The 24419-nt window shown below is 40.5% G+C and overlaps 1 protein-coding gene across 2 annotated transcripts in view; it reads right to left on the reverse strand.

The window, feature by feature from the left end:
* The window catches only part of VPS54 (VPS54 subunit of GARP complex), a 47500-nt gene that overhangs the window by 13421 nt on the left and 9660 nt on the right, over positions 1-24419 (reverse strand). The window contains exons 4-18 of one of the 2 annotated variants that reach the window (XM_048299905.1): positions 24247-24352; positions 24111-24155; positions 22601-22679; positions 19915-19949; positions 18477-18534; positions 15641-16026; positions 11547-11673; positions 10400-10507; positions 8081-8136; positions 6504-6600; positions 5683-6020; positions 3663-3792; positions 3055-3236; positions 2253-2365; positions 880-943 (exon numbers count right to left, since the gene is read on the reverse strand). In XM_048299905.1, the coding sequence (XP_048155862.1) occupies positions 880-943; positions 2253-2365; positions 3055-3236; positions 3663-3792; positions 5683-6020; positions 6504-6600; positions 8081-8136; positions 10400-10507; positions 11547-11673; positions 15641-16026; positions 18477-18534; positions 19915-19949; positions 22601-22679; positions 24111-24155; positions 24247-24352 (1924 nt within the window). Of the gene's footprint in view, positions 1-879; positions 944-2252; positions 2366-3054; positions 3237-3662; positions 3793-5682; positions 6021-6503; positions 6601-8080; positions 8137-10399; positions 10508-11546; positions 11674-15640; positions 16027-18476; positions 18609-19914; positions 19950-22600; positions 22680-24110; positions 24353-24419 lie in introns of both variants that reach the window. The other variant, XM_048299904.1, reaches the window with a different exon arrangement.

The following is a 24419-nucleotide window of genomic DNA, read 5'->3' on the forward strand; positions in this document are numbered from 1 at the left end:
AGTGAGTATCATACATTTTAAAATGTCTCTGATATAACCAGCTTTAAGAAACCACTTTCCAATTCAAAGCAGACAGGATACCAAGAAACAGCATATGCAGCTTCTGAGATGGCCCATATCTTATTTTGAATAAGATAAGCAATCATTCAGTAGTGGACTCAGGCATTTTGGTGCTGTCCAGGCTGGAGAGAAGAGGGCTCTGGGGAGACCTTATTGCAGCCTTCCAGTACTTAAAGGGGCTTATGGGAAAGATAGGGACAAACTGTTTAGTTTGCTGGTGATAGGACAAGGAGCAACAGTTTTAAAGTAAAGGAGGGTAGATTCACACTGGACATAAGGAAGAAATTTTTTACAAAGAGAATGGTGGAACACTGGTACAGGCTGCCCAGAGAAGTGGTGGATGCCCCAGCCCTGGAAACATTCAAGGTCAAGTTGGACAGGGCTCTGAGCAGCCTGGTCTAGTGCAAGGCATCCCTGCTCACTGCAGGCAGTGCGGACAAGATGACCTTTAAAAGTCTCTTTCACCCCAAACTATTCTAAGAGCCTACAATTTTTGCCAGAGATAACAAAGATTGCAAGAAGCAACATTGGGCTCAGAAGACAAACCTGTATTATCAGCTGTGTGTTTTCATGAAATAATTGGAAAAAAGGATTCAAATAAAATTATAAACTTCAGCCTAGCCATTCAGAGAAGAAACAGCATTTTAATGTAGCAAAGAGTTTGTGGTACTTTATAACTGTTGGGAACCAAAGAGAAATTAGTCTATGAAAGGAGAGGGATCTTTAAGTAAGATTGCTAAAGCTGTTAGCATTCATCACAGTTCTACTCAAAAGTTCTTGCCAACTAACCCACTGCTAAGAGAAAAGAGTGCACCTTACCCAACTGTTGCATATTTTTGTCCTTCAACAATAAGGAATTCAGCTGGCTTTCTTTCTTCAGTAGCTAGACATTTTAGCAAGACAGGAAAAGGAGTGAGTTGAACTAAAAACAAGTGCAAAAAATGCTGTTTATAAAAATGCAGTGTTCACTTGCTAAGGTTTGAAAAAACCCACAATCAGTCTTTGTAGCATTTCTCTCTTTTACAGTATTTATTAGACAGTTGATCACCCATCATAATTTTTATGACCCATAAAGTTACTTCATTATCTGCTACAATTTTAGATCAAAAAATCCCATAGTCCCACAGTCATTATGGACTTAAAAACTCCAAATACAACAGGTTGAAAATAGAAGAAAGGCAGAAAAAGCCACTAGGTTTTCTACTATACATTCTCAAGTGATTTGCTGTGTATATTAATATTTTAACTGCAAATCACTTTTTCCTCAGGCTTCATAACAGAAGCTCTTACTGATGCAGTTTTTCACACTAAATTATCTGCTTGAAGGAGGCTGGAGGAGGTTATTTTACAAGCAATGGCTGATGAACATATTTTGGTGTTATGTTCCATAACTCGAGTGATTATTGCTTTAATACACTCCCTGTATCTGCTATGCTCCTTCTAGGAGGTCAGGGTTTCTCCACCATGCCATCACTGTATTTTCTTCCTTCTAATCTCTTGCCATTTTTCTCCCCCTCTTTGCATGTTTTCTTCCTCTTCTGGATATTCACCCCCTCTCCCCCCACCACTGCAATACTGGACAAGTATCCCCACAAGGTAAGAACACATTAAGCATTCCCACTGTGCACACAGGGAAGTGGGGCAGAAGGAGGAAAAAGTAACTTCTCTGAGGTCAAATGAGGTTTCTGTGACAAGGTAAATCATTGAATGAACATGAGCTTTTCCTTCCACGAGCAGCCAGATGGCATGCTGCCTCTCATCTGAACCGGCGATGATGAAGCAGTGGGAAGGATGCAGGCTTCATTTCACACAAGGAGGGCTGAGCACATGCACGTGCTCCTCAGTTCCCTGCAATTCCTCAGCAGTACCTTGTGGGAAAAGACCGAATTTGTGCAGAGACTGCAAGCCTCTACACTGGGAATATTTGTATAAAAAGGCAGCTCCCTCCCTGTGCTAACACTTCTGGGCGTTTTCAAAATACAAACAGATAATCTTTCAGCGCAAGGCATTTCAACACTAGTAACAGAAAAAAAATACAATTAAAAAAACCAGCTATCAACTTTCTTCTCATCCCCCCAGAGGACAGTGAGCAAACAAAGATCCAGAGTGTCATCAGAATATGTTCATCAACATTCAACAGCAGAATTTGCAGATAATAAATTCAATTCACAGCAGGACTGCAAGACACACACCTGTTGGTTTTTTTTCAGGGAGAGAAATTCTGCCATCTGACACTGAATCAACGAGGTCCTGGAACTCAGCAGGAACTTCAGCTTGCTTCCAGCGCTCGTTGTCCAAAAGCAGGCTGGTTATAAACACAAAAGAGAGGAGGCTGAGAAAGAAATACCTTGTCTTGACAATTCTCCTGCCTGTAATGCTGTAGAACAATTTCTAAAAAGCCACTGGCCCGAAATGTTATGTCAGTCATCTTCATCAGAAGGAGGTGACCAACAACTGTCAGCAGCAAAACAGAACAACATTGTGCTGGTCTAGAGATCTCACAAATTGTTCACTCAATAAAGGCAATAAAGGTCTTTATGAGATCACTGCCAATGAAATAATGTACAAATACTGGAATTTTAACAGCTTTTGATGGAGGAGAGCAAACAGACTTGATGGATGTTACTGGCAAGGCTGTTCCTCCAAGTGGTTTGGTTTTGGCTTTTTTTTTTTCAGGAAACAGTTGAAAGTGAATTATTCTTAAACCCCTGAAACAGAGCAACCCTGCCCCTTCAATGTTAGTCTTGTGTACCTTCTGTAGCTGCTGCTGTCCTTATTTAGGTAACTGGAGAAAAATCCAGTTTGAAGCAATCAACTTATGAAAACAGTAGAAGTCTAATATTGCTAATTGGGGTTCAATACAATTTTTTCACCCCCTGCTTTAAAGTACAACAAGCTTACAAATGTTCTAGGCAACAAAAGACTCTGTTTGGCTGGCATACGATACATAAAATTATTCATGGAAGAACACAAATATTGTCTGCCCAGAGGTACCTTAGCTTTGTCTTCCTCTCCTCATGAAACCTATTCACAAATCTATTGGCTTGACTCTGAAGAGCTCCTCTCAAGGACATGCTTTTCCTGCCACAGATCTGCTCAGTATCCAAGATAAAGCCTTCCATCAAGCGAGAAAGAGTAACAAACTCGTTGGAATTCAACTTCTCTAGGAAGCCATCCTGCATGCAAAGAAAACCATTGTAAGGAGACACAACACCACAAAAATTCAGAGATGTACAGAAATAACTAGTCAGCATATCTGAGGGCTACTGCAGTTTTCAGAGGCACATTCTTTAACCCTACATGTGACAGACAGGGTAAACTGCAGTGCAAGCAGCTACCTGCACATAAACACGCATTCTCTGCATGAAGCATCAAAGACAGGAAGTCAGAATATTAAAAAGAGAAATAGGTAGAAGAAACCAACACTGCCTTACAATGGAGTATGTTAACACTAGTGTGCTCTGAGCATTACCATGCAGAGCCTGTGGCAGCAGGAACAGCCCTGTACTCCCATCGCAGACACCGCTCCAGAACCCTCATTAAAGCAGTAACCTGGAAGCAAATGCTCACCAAGCATGAGGCACCACCAGCAAGCTCCTCACCTTTGCTCTTGCCATGAGGAACTTGACTGAACGATCATGGCAGATATCAGAGGCATTATAAAGTAACTCTTGGATATTGTTTGCCAGCCTGACCAGCTCCAGGTCAGTCAGTTTCATGTCATCGCTGATCCTAAAAATGACAGAACCAGTTGGCTGAGCATCAGTTCATAGAGAAAACCATATTTTTGCACACAGGAGGAAAGAGCCTTGCAGCAACTGTCAAATGCAGACAGTCAGCTAATCACCAAAGTCACTTTATACAGATGGGATCTTCTAAGCTGCTGTCAATGTCCTGTCAGCCCCTGAAGCAAGGAAATGCATAATTGCACATCCTTATCTTTTTTTCTGAATCCGCATTCTAATTGCTATTAATGGTCTAAGAGTAAACAAGATATAACCATTACTGATACAATAAATATAATTAACATTTACTGAGCTAAAATTTACCCAGCTCCTGTAACACTTCAGCATCACAAGCATATGACAGATAAAACATAGCATCTTTCTTCTGATGCAAGTGTAAGGCCTAAAATAGATGCTCTGCACTCCCCCCAGCCTTAGTCTACAGGCTGTCATTCTATTACCTCTTTAGACTTCAGGCTCTGAAGTTGGTGCTTTTTAAAAAACCTTGTATGACTTGCCTACTGTTCTGAGGCCAGCACTTAGCACAGTTCTGCCGTTTATGGTTCACGCCATTAGTGAAGATCACAATCTTCTGGGCCAGCCCAAGAGACTGACAGCATGACAGGAGAGAACTTGGGACACTGTGGAGCAACAACTGGGCTAACATTGTTCTGTGCAGTTTTATTAGCCTGCTCCAAACACAGAGCAAAGGTGCAAACAAAACCAGAAGAGCGATGAAGCAAGTGCATTTTAGAATGAAGTTATGCAACCAGCCTCAGAAACTACTTTACTCCTCAGAACCTCTAGCTGGATGGTATATTTTTAGGAAACTTGGCAAAGTGCTCCAGACTAGTTTGGATCCAACCCCCTTCCCTTTCCCTGCTCCTCCACGTAACCCTGGACTCCTCTTCACATTTCATTTCTCCTCCAGCACACAACAGATGTTCAGACATACAAAGGCCTGCGTTTTATGCACAGCATATTTATTTTAAATCTATCTCCTTCAGCCAGCATTGTGATTTGGGGGGAAGGTCCCTATTGAAACTAACAGCTGCTTCAACACATAGGTTTAGATACTCAAGGACCAAGCAGCAAGAGCAGGCCACTTGCTGTCTTCCATCTTTCAGCAGGGTTATTAACACGTGGTATTTCAGTTTTGCTTCATATAACTCTGTATCCAGACTTACTGGCTTTTGAAATGGTTCATGCCTGAGTCCCACACATATTATGCCCAGTTCTTTTCAAAAGATAGCTCTGACTTGCTATCACAAGTAAGGGGTGCATAAAAGGATGCCAGAAGGTTAGACCTCTGGAGACTGGAGCACCTCAGGGCAGCACTGCCTGTGTAACCAAAGCACTGAGATGGATTTATTTATTTATTTATGCAGGTCAAATGGTTGATGACAAAGAGGAGATTTTTCTCTAGAATTTATCAAGGTGTATTTCATGAAGCCAGCTTAAAACTAACAAACAAACAAACATAAAACTCTAGGAAAAATAACCATAGGGAACATGGACAGGGAACAGAAATGCTTCTGCCTGCTAAAGGCATGACAAACAATCTGTCTTTCACGGACTCACATCTTTCCTGCTCTCTACACAAGTGGCCTCCCCAGAAAAACTAATGGAGAAGGGGCTCTTTTCTGGAAGAAGTGACATAAATCAGTCCCTGTACCACTACAGATGCAGGTGAAAGCAAGGCAAATAAATGAAACAAAGGCTGGGAACAGTGCACTCTGATGGCAGTCTCTAGGGGGAGAGCCACTACACTTCACCTACCTAAAAAGCACATTCTTCCTAAGTCATTTTTGTACTCTGTGACCAGAAACAACCGCCTGCACCTCACCCCTTGTTCCGGCCACGCTGCCAGGTGGAGGCAGGCAGGGTATTCACTCACATCATCTCTACTCCTCCTGGAGTAACGGAAGAGGAGGTGTGCTCCTTGCTGGATGACGAGTCGGTGGTGCACTCGGGCTCCGAGACGGAGTCACTGCTGCAGGGCTCGCTGTTGGGGGAGGCGTTCCTTTGGGAGGCCGTGTCGGCTGCTCCGGCTGGGAGCTCCCCGTCGCCGAAGGCGTCGCTGATGAACATTCCCTCGTGCGTCAGGTAGGCCACCTCGGTGTCCACCGTGCTCTCCTTAGCAGAGTTCTTCTGTAACGTGTCTTCCAGGTCTCTGGTTTTTTGGTTCTTGTCTAGAACCAAGAAAACCACGCTACGGATAGTATTTAACGTTGCCTAAAATGAGATATAACTTCTATTACAAAAAACACCCCAATACCCAGTGCCACAAGCTTATGCTAGAAGGAGATTTTCTTTTGCCCACAGAATTAAACTAAATTCTGGCTTTATTTTCTGTTGTGTGATTAGTATTTGGAGGCAGATCCATTTGTCTGATGGCAACCAGTATCTGGTGTTTCTGAAATAGGTGAAAGAAACCTCATTTGGAGCAATCCAACACATGCAAAAGTCCTGTCCTAATCCCTAGCAGCTTAGAATAGAAGTAATCGAGCAACAAGAAGTATTCTCTCTTTGCCACTGCTCTCTTTGCTAGCACTGATCATTTTTGCCCTGGATGCTGATATTCACATCTCCTTCTTTCAATCAGAAGTTTGAACTCTACAAGCAAAACCAACATCTTACAACTTCAAATGGAAAAGCAACTTCATTCCCCCTTTCATGCCTGAACTATGTGAAGTTCTTTGTAAATTAATGTCTTACCTTTATTCTCTTGAGGAAGATGGTGAATTTACAAAAAATATTCTTCAGTAAATCAAACCACTGAGGAAAATTCATCATCCTCATCTGGTCTGCAAGCCTAAAAAAAGAGCAGTATTCAGCAAACAGCAACTGTTTGCCGGCCATGATGCCTACTGGCACATAAGGGAGAAAAAATGTGCTTTAAATGGAATTGCAAATATAAGGAAAACAGTGTAGACTTTTACCTGGCAAACAACAGACACCACCTAAACAACAGTCATAATCAACACAATGTAAGTGGAGTGGGGAAGGAGGGATACAGAATTAAATCATACTATAAGAAAATGAACGCTTCAGATTTACCCTTTACTTTTTTCCTGGGCATAATAATGTTCTTTTCCCTGGGATAAGTATGTGTTATCAACAAGGGAGAGGGTTAATAACATTTTCACAAACCACAAAAAAAACTACATGAAAATACTTTCCAAGTGTTACAAAGCTGTGTTATTAAGCCCATTTAAAGGCTTAATATGCAAGGTATTGCAATGAGACCACTTCTGCCATGAAAGTCACCTGTTTGTGGCAAAAGGGCAGAAAAGTCATTGACAGAACAAAAGTGAAACCCTCTAATACAGAGTTAGGACCCAAGAGCAGAAGAGTAAACACTGGAGAATGGTGACCAAATACCCAGTGTTTAAAAATGACCCTGTGCCCAGTTGTTACCCAGTCTGAGTATGAAACCCATGCAGGTTCTGCAACTCGCTTTGCTTTATCAGCTGGACTATTTTTATTATCTTGGGGTAACACTTTGCTGAGTCAAGTGAATCATAAAGCCACAGAAAAAACAGGAGCTGGCAGGGGCCCCTGGAGCCGGGGCCTCTGGAGCTGCCTTGCCAAGCCCTGCTCAAGGCAGGTCCAACTACACTGGGCTGCTCTGGGCCCTGCACAGTCAAAGCCTGACCATGTCCCAGAACACGGATTCCACAGCTTCTCTGGGCTTCTGTTCCAGTGTTTGACCAGTCCTATGGGGAACAGATTCTCCCTAAAATTCAACTGGCATTTCTCATCTTCCACATTGTGCCCATTGCGCTCTGTGCAAACTCTGAGAGGAGCCTGGCTCCAACTCCATCTCTGCTCTGGCATTTGCCTTTGCTGAGCTTGGTGAGATTCCTGATGGACCATTTCTAGGGCTGAAGCTGTCTGGTCTCCTCTCTGGATAGCTCCTGTTCTTGATTATGGGGGAGGAATTTAAACTAATGACATGTTTTAATACAAAGTCCCAGATTATGGCAACAGGGAATGCCTTCAAGTGGATATATATTCAAGAGGTATATGCTTCATGTAGTGAGATTCACAGAATTTTAGTATTTATTTCAAAGGTAAGTTTAAGGTAACATTAGGATCTGAATGAGAAGTAAAACACAATACCCACCCAGAGGCAGACAAAAACAGAGTCTTAAGATGCAAGAGAAGCATAATCCTTAACAATAGGGCAATTCAAGCAAAAATTAGAACAGTAAATTTATCTATGCTAAAAAACATACTATCCCCACCCACCACAAAAAAAAAAACCAAACCCAAACTGGCTGCATACTTACTTAACAACCACTTCTGTATCTATTTCTTCTATCTGCGAAACCGTATTAACCACACACTGTCAAATTTTAAGGGGAAAAAAAACAAAACAAAAGAAGATCTTAATCCTCAAGTTAAATAAGGAAAAGTAAAATAAGAAAAGAAAGACATACTTTTATCACTTAACAACTTGTTTCTCTAAAAACAAACCAAAAGAAACCCCCCAAAGCAACTGGTGCATACAAAACTGGCCAGCTTCTTTAGCAGGCAGAAGCATTTCTTCAGGTCTCCAGTACAATCAATGTTCATTCCAAACACATCTACTGTTTTACTGCCATTCCACTGATCTCTTTTCCCATTACCTGTAAGCCCAAGGTACAAATCAACTCCGCTCAGACTGAAAAAGGGCTTTTCTCCCAAAACCAGTCAATAAACTGAACGAATGAATAGTAGAGTGTGAACTCATCTTGCCTTTAAGCAAGTTTGTACAATCCCAGTGGTGACTGAGGGCTGGCATCTCAAGCTACATCCGTTTTACCTGTGTTTTGAATAATAGTGGTCAGCACAAAAGCTTCTGAAGAACAGAACCTTGTTCTTGAATTATGCAGTGTGCTCAGTGCTAACAAATCTCTGCTCTTACACCCACCTGGCAACAAAAAGCTACTAAAAATCACTGACCAAAACAGCCCAGCAATGCATTTGAAGAGGAAGCACACTTTAAGTGTGGCAAGAAAACAGTTTCCCTTATTAAGGAAAAGTACCCCTAAGAGCTGAGACAATGGGCCACATACAAAAGCATTGCACAAACCACACAGAAATACTCAAATCCTGCCTGTTTTCCTTAACCAACAGAAACTTACACTGGAATTTGATTAAACGTTGTCTACTATTAAGCAGAGGGGAAGCCTAAAAAATCCAACTTAAATTTCCCAGCAGAATGGGAAAAGCATTTTGAAACTGAGCAGAAAAACAGGGAGTGCTACCTGTCTATTATATGACCAAACAAAGAATTTAAAAGGGAAAAAAAAAGTCTCCTTATGACTGCTGATAGAGGCAAGTGAAAAAACAGTGGAGACTGCCAGGGAGATGAACAGCTTTATTGTGGTGTTATTCATTCATTCCTTTTTTTTTTTTTTTTTTTATTTACTAGCAATATGGGCCTATCCCCATCCTGCACAACCAGACCAACAGAACCATGGGGCTGCAAAGTGAAAGGCATTGGAGCAGCCAAGTCTGGCTTAAAACAAAAACCTTCAAATAACAGTATTAAAAAAACAAAATGCAAACTTTTAAAAACTAGGTTCCCAACCCAGTTCACAATGCAGCTGTGAACTGCAGACTGTCCTAAGAGACAGGACATGCCCAACCCAGCACCTATCTCCCAGGCTTTGAGATACACATCAGAGCGTAACTCTTGAAATTATCACCCATCTCTAGGGGAAAAAAAAATGTTCTTACACAATATTCTTCACATATGCAGGCAAACAAACAAGAGGAGTAAAACTGAAAGTACCAAACACACACTCTTAAGTTCAACCTAATCTGTTAGCACACAAAAGCCAACATGTCACTATCCAAATTAGCCAATGTATTTCCCCCAAAGAAGTAATCTGAACTGTGTTCAATTATTGGTTTTAGCTGGTTTTATCAATAAAGCTTTTCGGTTTTAGCAATAAAGCTTTTTAGCTTGAAAGATACACTGCCCTAAATGGCAAACCACCACACCAACACAGAAAAGGATTTGGGGCTTAATTTAAGGGTTTTTTTAAAGGTGAGCACTTCTACCTTCTGCATTACTTCACCTTGCTCTCTCAGAAAAAGGCAAGTATATTTTCCAACCTCTTATCATGTGCCTGCACTAGGTCTGTGCTAACATTAAGGCAAGCAATATTTTCTGTACCATTTGCTGGGAATTCATTTGTTTAAACTGGCAAGTTCTTTGATTCTTTTTTATGTATTTACATCAAGAACTCAAGGGTTTTGTTTTACAGAGCGTTGGGGGGAAGAAGTTTTTAGTGCGGTTTTGGAGTGTTTGTTGTGGGTTTTTAATGAAATGTTACGACACAACGCTACTGTTTGGGAGAACCATGTGTTAAGAGAAATGAAAGTTCAGAACAATTTTACAGAGAAAACAGGGAGCTTATGTTACCTACACCTTCCAAAAGGTCTTCTCTGTAAAGTCCTCTGTGCTTCAGGGAGCCCTCAGGTGTCTGCAAGCTCAGCTGCTCTGAGACACCATCAGCCACCAAAAAACTTCATCAAAGCTGTTCTTAACGACTAAAAAAATTATTTGCAAGGGGTAGAGGAAAGCTTGTCAGATACATTAGAAATGTTTGTCTTACCTGTTTAATTATATTCTTTGCAGTATTAATCATTTCATCTCCATATATTTCATAAAAATTTAGCTTCCTTTGTTTTAGAAGTCCAAATACTAGAGATACAAGTCTCTCCTACCAAGAAAAAGAAAAATTAACAACAAAAAAAACCACACACATGAAAAATATCAAGGTGAAGACAAGAAACAATGTTAAGAAATTGCACAGCAGTAAGAAAGTTCATGTATCAAGCACACAATGAACAGCATTTAGGTCAATCCAGTTCTTCCGGACTAATGCCAAGCTTTGCCTATACAAAAAAAGTTCCCCGTGGCAATACCAGCTGAGTCTCTTTCTCCCACCCCTCTTTCCTGCCAATTCCTCAATTGGGCTCACTCACAAGTGCTTAAACCTGTGGATAGTTCTAACCATGACTGAGTTTCCTGACCCTGAGCAAGACTGACGCTAAGCACAGCCCAAGTGAGAGGCTGGCACGCTGCAGCACAGAGGGCAAGAAACCACAGGGCAGAAATGGGAGTACTGCAGTGCTACTGCCAACCACTACATCTCATGAAATGGGTTAAACAAGGCTGAACAGTTCATAGGCTCTAGCAATTACTGAAGAGCCCTACAGCCAAAATCCAGAAAAATCTTTTCTGGGCTAGAAAGCAACCACAATAGCTTAACCTTCATATGTTTATGATCTTCACAGGAATGAGGAATATGTATCTACATATACACTGTGAATGAAGCATGCATTCAGGGCAACGATATGCTTGGTATAAGCACTCATAAAAGCATGGGGAGACAGAATGAGAACAACATGCAAATACAAACATTGCAAAACTGGAATTTTACAACCAAGTCAATGAGAAACCATGTTCTTTTCCACTTACATGCTTAGGTTCATGAAGTATACATTTAATCAGAGAAAAGAGAACTGATTATTTTGAAAAAATAAAGTGGGCCTGGATTGCTGTCCTGAGTTTAATTAGAATTATTTCATCTTATCAAGCACAAAAATAAAGGGGCGGGGAGAGGTGTGGATGAGAAGATAAATAGTCTGAAATTACGGTGTTGCTACTAGGGACCTGAGTGAATTAGTTGGTGTTAATTAAGTATGTTAAAGATGCAAACATATTCATGAGACAGTTTATTTCAGTAACAGACATACCTCTTCTAGAATTTGGCAATCATCTTCTAGGGGTCTATTTAAATCATTGCGAGCATAAGTTGAAAACTCTGCAATCATCATTTTATCTATCAGCTTTTCCAGTTCACAAAGCTGTGAGCCAAGATGCCTGAGAAAAACAGCCATTGAGATATGAGCTAAATAATCAACCTGAAAACGAATCATTAGTTCACAGTTGAAGAAAATAACCACCCAGCAGGAAATTTCCATGCAATCAACGCTGGCTTAATGGGAGGCTCCAATCTTTCACTCCTCAGAGCAGCTGAAATCATGCATTTTTCAGAGGCACTGCCACCTTGCACCAAAACATATGGACTTGAATACTGATGTAGGATAAAATTTGTAAGTACGGCTTTTTGTTTTTTCTTTTTGGAAGGTGCCAAGTACCTCTCTGCCCAATGAGGTGAACCAGAACTAAGAATACTCAGTGCTTGTCAGTATTCTTTGGCTTGTCGAGTTCCCCAGATCATCAGTCCACGAGTTCTTCTAATTCAAACATTTGAGCTTTTGATGAGGTCACAAAATTAAATTCACATGAGATGCATTAATAGCATTACATGACAGGATGGCTTTCAGAGAACACAGAAGAGTTTCTAAATTTGCCATTTTTTATGCTAGTCTAAATGAAAAATGTTTTTCCCACGTATTGCAGATTTTAAACCATATTTTGCACACTGTTGTCATACAGAACCACAAGGGAATTTCTCACATCAGGAATGTCAACCACTCCTTAAAAGTGGGAACTTCAGAGATGTCAAACACCCCAGGATTTTCAACTTCCACTAACAGCTGGGGACAAATATCTGTAAAAATCAGACTGCTTTCTCTTTACCAAAAAGAAACAAACACAGACACTTTGCAAATGAGAACTAAGAGGAGCTGTGATATTTTAGATAAGCCTGGATACAAAATGGGGAGGATGAACATGGGCTTTCATTCACTGCTGGTGTAGCTGGACCCTTTGCTGTCATAGCTAGTGGACTCCTGGTAACTCCTCTTTGCAGAAATCCACACGGCCAGAGCTGAGCTGAAGTCAATGAATCTTGCTAGATCTGAGCTGAGCAGATTAATTAATTTATTTTACTTTCAAGATGACCAGGGATAACTGTTGTTCAATAACTCATCGAAATGGACAAAGCAGGCATATTTCAAATATCTAATTTAAGCAAAAATAACCTGTAGAAAATCCAAGCCTGTTGCTTCACAGGCATTTCAGAACAAACACAACAGGAAAACACCCTAAAGATTATTATTTGCAATGTAATAACTGGAGTTGCAAAAGTGACAGTAGGACTAAGAGCCACAACACAAAGGCTCTTACTGAGGTAAGCATGAAGATGGCTCCTTGGTACATTATTTCTGTACCTGTGCTGAACTGCACTGGAACACACCTCTCCTCTCAAATCCCAGCTATGGGAACATCCAACAATAGCTCCCAGCACCTGCCCTCACCACTACGCCCAAAAGGTTTTAGTCCCTAGCAGCCACAAAAATCCAACCTGAACATGCAGGAACAAGTCAAACCTTAATTCACACGCCAGTGAAACACCTTGGTAATTATCTCTTAACAGGTACCACTCACACATCAGATCCCTTCAACAAATCCTGAGTATGACAACCCTATCATGTAAAATGATGAGCGCAGGGTAAAACTTCTGTTAAAATACACAAATGAGAACTGTTTTTCCATGTATCTGTGTTTTACTGTATAAAATACCATGAAAGTGTGGTTTTCCAGCATACCTCTGCTAAAAAAAAAACCCAAAAAAACCAAGCACCAAACCAGAAAAAACCAAACCAAACCAAAAAATCCCCCACAAACAAGATCACTGTATCTCCATCACCCCAATAAGGACTGTGAAAACAACACAGAAAGTGTTTTCACAGATTTGTAAGTTAGTTAACACATTAGCTTTTCTATGTAAAATTAAAAGGGTGAACTTGAAAAGGTTAGAGCTCTGAAACTTTAATTCTATCCTACAGTAGAAGCAAGCAGTTACAACTGACACATATCATTATTGACATTAATGTAGATTAAAGACACCAATGAATTACTTCACACCACCTTTACTGTTTTTTTTCAATTTTTTGCTACAACTAGAAACAAACTACATTCTTCTCTGCATAGAGTATGATGAGGGAAAAATTAATTGATGATCTGAGTAGTTTTCTTACTGCTTTATATTGAATGATTCTGACATGACTCAATTTAAAACACCAAATTCTACAAGCTGCCATGGCTTGCAGAAACAACAAGTTGTTGGGGTTTTTTTTCATCAGGTATTTAGTAAAAAAAAAAATAGTAATTATTTATAAAATGAGTTACTGCTTTAGAAGTTCATCTCTTCTTAAAATAAACCTGGTATTTAACTCACTTGACAACTGCATCATTCTTGCTCAGAATAAAGCAAGACCCCTTTTGTATTTCTTGGGAAAAGCTAAAGTGTATGTGCTTGCCATCAATTTATATTTTTTAAAACTTTTTTTTAGAAACACAACATTCTACTGAGAAGTTTTATCAAGACTTCCATCTTTCCATTGCACATTATTTCTTCACACAAGCTATATACACAGGCCATTGTGAGACTTGAAAACTGTGCTGGGCTTCTCAACTGCACTTGCATTTCTGGTGGGGCTCATGACTTAGGTAGCCCTTAACTCACCTTTGTGAGCCTTTCCTGTCCAAAGCAGAGGGGACATTTCCCAATCACGTCACTGTCTGTAACTCTACCAAAACCAGCTAAGCTTTACTCATATAAATTATTCTTTACAGACAAGATGACTATCTACCTGCAAGTATGTTCCACACCTGAGGGTAATTTTGAAACAATGGCACATCCTTGGGACATCGTGTGTATCAACCCAATGTCAAGAGAATTGCACTCTCTGCTGACAGAACACACAGGTTACCCAGCTGCAAAACACAGCTGATTCTGAATGATGCTGTCACAGGGCTGCAGAACTGCTCAGACTGTCACCAAGGTCAATACAAAGGTGACTCAGTCAAGGGCTATGCACCAGAATCAAGTGGTTGATAACTGGAACAGTAGAGAGGACAAACTGCACTGAGGTGTCTGAAGAGAGACAAGCTACACTTTTTAAGTGGTCTGTTTCTAGGTTTTTTAATAAAAACACTTAGAGCAACTTCATCTCAGTAATTTATTAGCTCACTTACATTTTTGTTCCTTTTTTATACTATTTTTAGTATTTTTTCCTGAGATCTTTCCTACATAAAATTTGAGTGTTTTTCCAAACTAGCTAGAAGGGGTGTTAGGAAGTTGACATAACAGATGGACAAGAACAGTAACTATATCAAATTCTGAACATTCATGTTACAGTTACTGAGCAACAACCATGCTTTCATTATGCAAGCTGTGGACCACTGGGCTGCAGGAACCACATAATCTCTAAACAAACCACCCCTCACCTAGCATCAGCTTAGAAAACTTAGCACAGAGCTCCTCAGCTGGCTGATGCAAGCCTTGGAGCTGGTTTAACCACACACTACTTTTGCCAGCACCATGCCACACTGGCAGCTTTGCATACAAGACTTTTAAACTAGCTGTATCTTATGATGGCTTATTTTACATCAGCTAAAAGGATTCTGCTGTATTAATACTCTTGCATGTTCCTTTAACAACTCAAGACCGGGTCAGTCACTAAAGACACGGGCCCAGAGTGGAGCTGTGTAGCAAGAACCCATCCCTGGGGTGCTGCCTGCAGGAGGATTGCAGACCCCCACGTGGAAAACGCCTCTCAGCTGTGAGCTACAAGCCATGCAAGATGAAAGTCCAGCCACAGCTTGGCTCTCATCTCTGCACCCCTAAAACATCTGTAAACCAGAACAGAGGATAAAGTATTTAGATGTCCAAGTTCATCCCACTCCAAAAAAACCCCATCTCTGGCAAAGGCATCAGTCACACACTGCTTATGCCACACTTATATTTTATACCTTCTGCATTAGGTCCTCTAAGAATGAATGAACACAGGTAGAACAAATCCCTTCAGCCAACATAATGTGCTTAACGCATTCCAGCTCTGCTTGCATTTTATGTACTTCCTACATGGTTACCTACCGGAAACTGTGAATACCTTGAAGCTCTTGCTGTAACACCTCTTGTGTTGTTGCTATTAAGTCCAAAGCTCCAACATACTCCGAAGTGGAGAGCAGCAACTGTACTGTGGGCTGTGTTTGGTGTACAGTAGCCATTAACTTCAGTTTATTGTATGCTTTTATACAGTTATTTCTGGTGAGCGACAGTCTTAAAACTCGAAGTGATCCTTCACACATTACTTTATCAATTTTAGAGATCTTCTCTCTAAGCAATTTTACAGCCTGGGAGGTTTTCCTGAGGTAGTCCTGCAACTCATGCTGAGAGGTCATTGCATGAAAAAATGCTTCTGAGCGGAGAGAAATCTGATGAGCAATATTGACTTCCACGATGTCCAGATAATGGCTCAGCTGGGAAGAGGAAACACCAACATTATTTTTATCACCTGGAAGCTTTATCACCATGTAAATACACTTTCAGGGTATTTGTCTTATTGTATCAAGAGGAAATTTTGCTAATAAAAATTAAATCCCTTTGTCATTGTGGTTTAATAATTTCTTTTTAAATTAACTCAAAATCACTGTGGGAAGGCTGATTTGATGCCTTTCGTGCTTGAAAATAAAAAGTTAGAAAAGCAAATAAAACTAAAATACCCGAAGTTTTTTACCATGTGGTTGCACACTGGCCACAGAATATGGACAATAACCAGGAGACAGCTCTGGATGCTGGCTTGCAAGCAACAGTATATACATGCAAATAGTCTATGAAATTTGGGTCACTTCAGCTGCTAAAGGTGCAGCCACTATACTTGATGACACCCCACTGGAATGGCCCTGCTTATTTAAAAAGCTGTAGTGCCTTCTTTGTAGAGAAACCTCCAGGGCATCTCTGGCTGCAGTTGTACTTTTGCCAACCAGCTGGAATTAGTACTAAGCCTATTTCCTGTGTGCTGGTACTGTGGGATTCCCAGAGACAGAGTACACTTACATGTTCAGAACCTGAAATTCAGATTCTCTATGTCCAACAGTTACCAGACCACTGCGTTGGCCTGATTCTTTGACTGTAAAAGCTCTGTGGTCTGACTTATGCTGAATATGCAAACTCCAAGGACTGAGGCTTTAGGATGCTCATCTGAATGTTAGTACTCAGATGACCTGGTTTCTCAGAGGTGCCAAGCATTCAAACCTCCTGCTGAATTCCAAAAGGCCAACCAGAGATGGAAAGGAAATCAGCTGGATAGTGTTTCCTTCTTGAAGTTACTTTCATACTGCTTTCTGTGGAGACACTAGGGATCTATCTATACAATATGCAAACCCACCTTTCTTGTTCACATCTAATTTAATCAGAAACATCCTCCACCAACCACTGTGACACACCTAGCCACAGGGAAAGCCAAGACAGACTCTGACATAGAGATCAGAGAAAGGGCTATTACAAACAACTTTTTATGTGATTGTACCAACCAGATACCTCAGGTCCCTTCACTATGCTCAACAAGGTAGAACAAACAGAGCAAACAGTACCTGCCTCAAAGAGTTTACAGTCCCAAAGTAGGGCAACACATGGGAGGAGGTAAGGAAGGAAAAAAACATCATGGGGAAATTACTGCAGTAGATCAACAGCAGTCCAAAAGCCTGTAAGCAGATCTGCTTAAGGCAAGATTTTCAAAATCCTGTTGGAAAATGGTGCCTGGAGCAAGGGACAATTATGGCAGCAGGGTGCATGTTTATACGTGGTAAGTGTAAACCTCAGGTAGTTCAGAGCCTTTAAAAAGTAAAACAAAAAAATTGGGCTCATTTCAGTCATATGAAGCAGTGTTTTCACTCCTCTGCATCAGTGAGGGCTCTGGGTCTGCTTCAACACAAGTCCTTTCTGAGTGTCCATCCTGCTGCTGCCAGGCACACTTCAAGAAGTTCACAGCATATGCCAGACATTGCTTTCTCATCTTCAGACAGCAACTGCCTCAAAAAACTCCAAAGAAGCCTTCCTCCAACTCTGGGCATGGAGGACAACCTAATAATGAACCTTTCAGTTAGCCTCCAGCAGAGCCTGTCCCATCCTCCTGACTTGGCAGGAGAGCAGGAAGACTAATACCCAGAAATTTGGAAACACTTTCCAGACGATCTCATGTTATTTTTTTCTTAATGTACCCCAGACTCCAAAATTACTCAGATTTTCTAAAAGCATTTTATGAGTATTTGTACTGTAAAGATGACTCATAATGAGATTTTCTATAGTATGACTACATAACTAACAAAAAAAGAAAAAAACTACCAAGAAGAGACTTCTGTTTCCAATATGAAAGAAACAGCTCTGCTTTCACATTCTCCTTTGTGAAATGCAAAAACAGATCAGTGCAGATGACAACAAAAGAGGAATCTCTTAAAATACAAACCCAGTAGGATTTAGTATTGCTTTTAGCATAGAAAGTACACTGCCTTGAATCTGAAATTTTCCTGAGATGTTGGAAAGTAACAGTCTTACACACTGTACAACCTGTGCAATCCAGCTTTCCCTCCTCATGGAACTGCTCTTCCTCCCTAAGAGAACTACTCCACACCTCTGAAGTTCTCAATATATACCTGTTTCAGTAAGTTACAGCTGTCGTGAAGAGCCAGTTGTTACATCACATACAGATTCTTTTTTTCCAGATTTGACAGATTTATTGAGCAGGGAAAAAAGTTCTCTTTCAGTAGGATGTTTCCTGCATGATTTACTAACAACCTGCAGCCTGATGTAAAATGAGAGACAGCAAAGCCCACAACGATGTCTCAAGAAACACTACACAACAGCAGCATGGAGTTCCTTCGTAGTATCCACCAGCACTGATGGATAACCACAACTTGTGTCGAAGTTGTACCTTTTCTTGAAGTAACTTGGAGGAAGCTGCATCACGATTTCCTTTTCCACCAGCGGTACTAAAATGAGACCATGGTAAAACGGCATTAAATGTTAAGGAATCTTCCAAGGCAAAATCTGGTTTCATAAAAATCTGAAACAGAAAAACAAAAGAAATAAATGTGCCTCACTCACCCCTACATTTCTTGCCCCAGTTAAACACATCTCCTGTCTCATTAAGCTAACAGAGACCTTATTTGTTGATTTCAAAATCCAGATTTTCATTCATCCAGGTGAACAAACTCATTCCAGACCTTACAACCAAAGTACTTTACACTTTGAAAGCTTGTGTGATATGACAAAGTCTTATCTTCCTGAAAGTGGAAGCCATAGTCCAAAATTACATGTGTATTCATTCAATCACCTGAGATGACCTAAACACCCTGAGTGTGCGAACGTGGGCAGCACTGAAGTGCAGGTGGGCCCTCTCAAGAATCTTAGCAAAGCTTCTTCACTAACGAGGGCATCCTGCTGCTGATCTGCTCATTCCTGGGGCCACAGCTTCTACCAGGCTGATGATCCAGCCAGCTGTCAGGGTGCAGCTAGTGTTGTCTGGGAGGGAGCAGAGCCTCCAACTGCTCTCCTTTATCAGGATGCAGCAAACATGCTCAGCACAAGAAGAGGCAGTAAGGTGTAACATTAACTACACCTCCGGGAGAACTATCAATCTGAATTCACTCTGATAACATTTATACTTGACAAAACCTTGAGCTTACAGGCAGGCAGTAGAACCCTTTTCCTTTTATTTATGAAGTGTAATTTTCAAGGGTTCAACACAGACTGCAGCATCACACCACACTCAAGCATTCTTGTTTCCTGGACTTTAAACACTGCAGTGACAGCTACTCAAGTCGCAGCCTGCACGACTGGCACAGAGATGCTGACCCATATTAACACTCTGACTTCTTACTGTACCTAGAAAAAAATTATTCACACTAAAATGGAATCTGGAGTTGTGTCTTTTGTCAACCTGACACAAAAACCCACATCATGTACACTGTGTGCTTATATGCAAGAGAGCCCTGATCAAGGATTCCAGAAGTTAAACCTAATGCTAAGTTGTACACTAGGTAATGTTCAAGCGTTTCTCAAACTCTCCAGTCTTCCCTTCCTCCTAGAACGGCCAATTTTGCTCAGCTCTGAGGTCTGAACTTCATTTATTTAAAGATGAAAAAAATAATGGTATTTGTATTATACTTTAAGAGAAAAATTGAGACCATGGAAAGAAGAAGAAAAAAAAAGACAAAGCAAATCATCCTTAGTCTTTTTAAATTCTGAGCACTATACATCCTCTTGAGAATCAACCCAAGTCATCAGCAAGGACAAAATTTCTACATGCATATATTTAACACTTCACGTGAGGAAGCCTTACAACAGCTCTGAGTGCACAGAAGCCATACCTTAGGTACTTGTTCCAGATCTGTCCTGGATTTATCTAAAATTAAACAAAACACAAGTAGTCATTCATGAGCAAACAATGGGAAACAATCCCCTTGAACAAGTGAATCCCACGAACTTGAGGAAGTTTTCAAGACAACGATGGCATGTTCCTCACAGAGAGGGAACAGGGTTACAAACTGAAATGAAACCTTCTGACTGAACACGAGGAGAACCTTTTCCATCATGAGGACAATCAAGCATTGGAGCAGGCTGCCCAAAAGGGCTGGGTACTTTGGAGATTTTCTGGACATATACTTGTACATATTTTCTGGATATTTCTATTTTTCCATGGTAAAGCTTTGAATGCCTTGGGCTGATCTCACAGCTGAACTGGCTTTGAGATGGCCACTGCACTGAAGGCCTTCTGAAGTCCCTGCCAACCTGAAAAATGCTGATTCCTTGAAGTGCTTTTTTGTCCTTTGCAGTTCAGGTCTCATGCTCAGACTACTCAAAGGAGCTTGCACTTGGCTGTTTGGCAGTGTCAGTGTTAGTCATACAAAGCAATCTGCTTAGCACTTCACATTCATTAGTGCACTGGCAAGGGCCAGTAAAAGGTCCTTCTAACATCACCCCAGTTTTAATGCTCCAGACTGAAGCTGCCCATACAATCACTTTTGCGCGGCACTTGGAGACTGGATGCACAAAGACTGGCAAGAAGGATGAACAAGGGCTCGGGCCAGAGTCCCTAGCACACTGAGCAAGCAGCACAGCAGCAGTAATTTCCATGGAGTAAGATGACCTGACAATTGCAGAGGGTGAGAGAGTTGAGCTGGGAAAAGAGTTAATTCATTACACCCTAGCAGAACTTGAAGAAAAGGCAAATTCAGACTTTTGAGGTTCAGCCAAAATCCCCTGTCCCACCCTCGTAACTTTAGTGTACATTATGAAGAGGGGGCACATTGGAGGACAAAAAAGTTGAGGAATTTAAAAGCGACAAACCCGTATCTCTGCTGGACAGTCTGCTCATCCCTGACAAACATGGCAAGTGCTACTTCAGCATCAGCTCCCACTGCTCTCACCTCTTTGGTTTTTACTTCATTTGTTTCTTACTTTATTTGTATCAAAATACAAAAGGCAACCTTGGAATCATTCTGCTGTCCTCAGCCTTTGCTCAGACCAATTCTTACAGAAGTAAAAGGCCAAGTCTTGTGGGATGGAGTTAGAGGAAGACAGGAAACAGTAACAGCAGAAATTATAGAAAATCACAAGCTTCAGTTTACCAAATGATGCTTCTAAGAGGAACTGTCCAGCTACCCAAGGAGCTCCCAGTTACTTTGGTTACACTAATTTTCTCTTTTTAAAAACATTCAGACTCTTTTAAAACAGATTAAGCTAAGACTGAAGAAGGCACTTTGATTTTACAGTATGCAGCACAGACAGACTCATTCTGGAACAGCTATTCAAAAATAACACCAATACAGAGAAACCCTGCAGAAAGGCTTCCTTTTGCACAGAAGAGGAGGAAGAAAGTCAACTGAAACAATTTGATCAAAAGGAGTAAGCTACTGGATCCTTTTTGTTGTATTACCTGTAGACATTGATATAGATAAGCCTTATCAAACAAGGATTGATAAATGAATCCTTTTATGCTAACATTTTTGAGAAAGTAAATTAAAATAAATATTAAAAATTTTCTCCAAGTTATGAGTGTCTCTTTTCCTTTTGCTTGTCTTTCCTTTTTTATTTTGCCTCTTGCCTTCCTTCCTGTTTAGTTTCCTATTAGCTGAACTACTTCCATGAATTCCTGAAATTCAGCCTTCACTCACAGGTTTGAGCTCCCCAGCACAAGACAGACCTAGACACACTGGAGAGAATCGTGTCAAGAGCCACAAAGATCATTAAGAAACAAGGAGGAGAGACTGTTTAGTCTGGAAAAGCCCAGGGGAGATCAGTGTGCTTAAAGATCTGATGAGGGGGCACAAAGAACACAAAGTTGGTTTTTCTCTGTGGTGCCCAGTGTCAGGACAGGAGGCAATGGGCAGAAACTGATTACATGAAAGATTCCATCGGAACACAAGGAAATACTTTTGCTGTGAGGGTGGTAAAACACTGAAACAGGTTGCCCAGACAGACTGTGTAATTTCCATCTGTGATATCCAGAACCCAACTGGACACTGTCCTCCCATAGGTGGCCCTGGCATGAGCAGATGGTCTAGACTAGATCATCTTGACATTTCACTTCCCATCTCAGTCATGACGTGACTCTCATGGCAGAGATACATGAATGGCACTGCAGTTCTGCACTGCGAAGCCAACAGCTCCTACAAATTTGATGCAACAGTTTCAATGGGTCTTAAAATAAAAAGCAGTTAAAGAAAACACTGCCAGTGCCACAATGACCTGCCATGAACGCAAACATGCCAAGAAAATGTTTAAAAGCAAGTATCACAAGCATTTTGACCTATAAAATGACAGCAGTGGTCATGAATACTTCTAAGCCTACCATGTCTGAGTTTTCAAATATTGTTTCAAAGAAACCATCAGCTATTATTTATTATACATGAAGACCTCAAGCAAATAACAGAGACAATTAGTACATTATAAAATCAATAATGAGTAACATTTGTAACACTTGCTACTGATGTTATAACATACTGATACAAAAAGACACCACTTTTTAATGATTAAAGGAGGCTTTGACTGTACCGTGAGTGTGTAATAGTGTCCTGTCAAAGGTATCTTTAGGAGTACAAATATTCTTGCATCTTTCATGAACTTTCTCTCTCTGTAGAAGAGAAAATACATTAAAGAATTATTCTGATGCCTAAAATCCAGAACTTCTTCATTTGAAGCAAAACATTCAGTGAAACACAACTGAATTATGCAAATAAATTCTGGCAAGTTCACAGTATTTTCTTCCTCTTATAAACTCAGACAAAGTTTTTCCAGGTGAAAGGTACCAAAAACTTCAACCTATAGTGGATGTGTTGGTTTTTTTCCTGTATCTTTACATCTCAAGAGAAAATGAACACAGAAGTTATTGAAAAGGTGTAATAACTTCTCTACATAAGGATATATAATCACAGATCAATTGTAATTACATATACAAACATTTATTTGCTGACTAATCCAGAAATCACACTAACACACAAAGAATCCTTTTTCATTGCTAAATCAAATTGGATGAAAGTAGAAATTACTTGCACACATTACTAATGAGTACCTTGCTGAAACCACGTATCTCGTTTCGTCATGCTGAGCTTCAAATTTTAAACACCACCAGAGACCATAGTGGTGAGAAATTATATTTCTAAAGAACACCAATGTTAACTAGATTTCTGCTAGAAGCTACACAGCTCAGTTCCAAAATCTTCTTTCATTTAGCAGTCACTGCATGAAGTACTAATTTTAAAGGATGAAATCTTAAAACATCTAAAATGCTGAATATGTGAGTTAAAGGCAATGGTTCTGCTGTAGTTCAGTTATAGACAATTCACTTCCACAGTCTTTAACTATGATTAAACAAGTAACACTTCCTGCAGCTAATTCTGAACCAGCAAAAAAATAAGGAAGTTACAAACCAAGGAAGCAGAAAACAGCGGGAGACTTCTACATGTTCTTTCAGTTAAAAAAAGAAAGAATACTACATACTTACTGACACTTGTATTTTTAAGAGATTGTAGAAGTCTCCTACTGGTCCTGGTGTCCTTAGATGTAGCTTACACTTCCCTGTTACAAACGAAATCATGAAGATAATAGGCCTATTTATAGTTTGAGAAGTCCATGTATAAATGTTTCACTGTTTAGATTGAAGACTCTTAAAAATATCTCCAACCCTCACAGTATGTAGTCATTTGATCCAAAGGTCTGAGAATGCCACGTTGCATTGTAGAGCCCAATCCTTAAACAATCCTTACAGGAAAAAAAGGATTAACAACCAGAAAGAATATGAACTGCAAGCCCTGGTGCAGAGCTCAGTACTCAGAAACAGAAGTTAAAAATAACAAGAAATTGCCTCAGGACAATTCAGAAAGCATTTTCCACACAATGGGTTCTGAGATTATAAAACCAGAAATGTCTAATGAAGACCAAACCAACAACGAAAAAGCAAATTATCAGCTAACTGTACGATGGGCTACTAGCAGGGACAACCTAATTAGAACAAGGATCTCCTTCTGGTCCCTAGGACTATGTGCACCTAATTGGGGGTTCTTACCGGAGCGATTTCCTGTTGGTATAATGCAAAATGTTCCTTGGTGATCTGTGGGAGGTAGAATGAAGGCGTGACTTCAGTGTCCACAAAGTCCACTCCCCATGTTTTTGTAAAGAAATCAGATTCCCTTTTTGCTAACCTAGGATCATTTAGTGCTGCTGGGAGATTGACTTTGGAATGATAAATAGTCCATCTTTGCTGATCCGCAACTAGAGATGGGCTGTCACGTAAGTTATTGGGATTGCCTGCAGCACAAAAGACAAGACATTTTGTTAGGGCGAGAAACAAGGCTGTAGCTTTTGCTAAAATGTG

Source organism: Corvus hawaiiensis, chromosome 3, assembly GCF_020740725.1.
Source record: "Corvus hawaiiensis isolate bCorHaw1 chromosome 3, bCorHaw1.pri.cur, whole genome shotgun sequence".
NCBI lineage: Eukaryota > Metazoa > Chordata > Aves > Passeriformes > Corvidae > Corvus > Corvus hawaiiensis.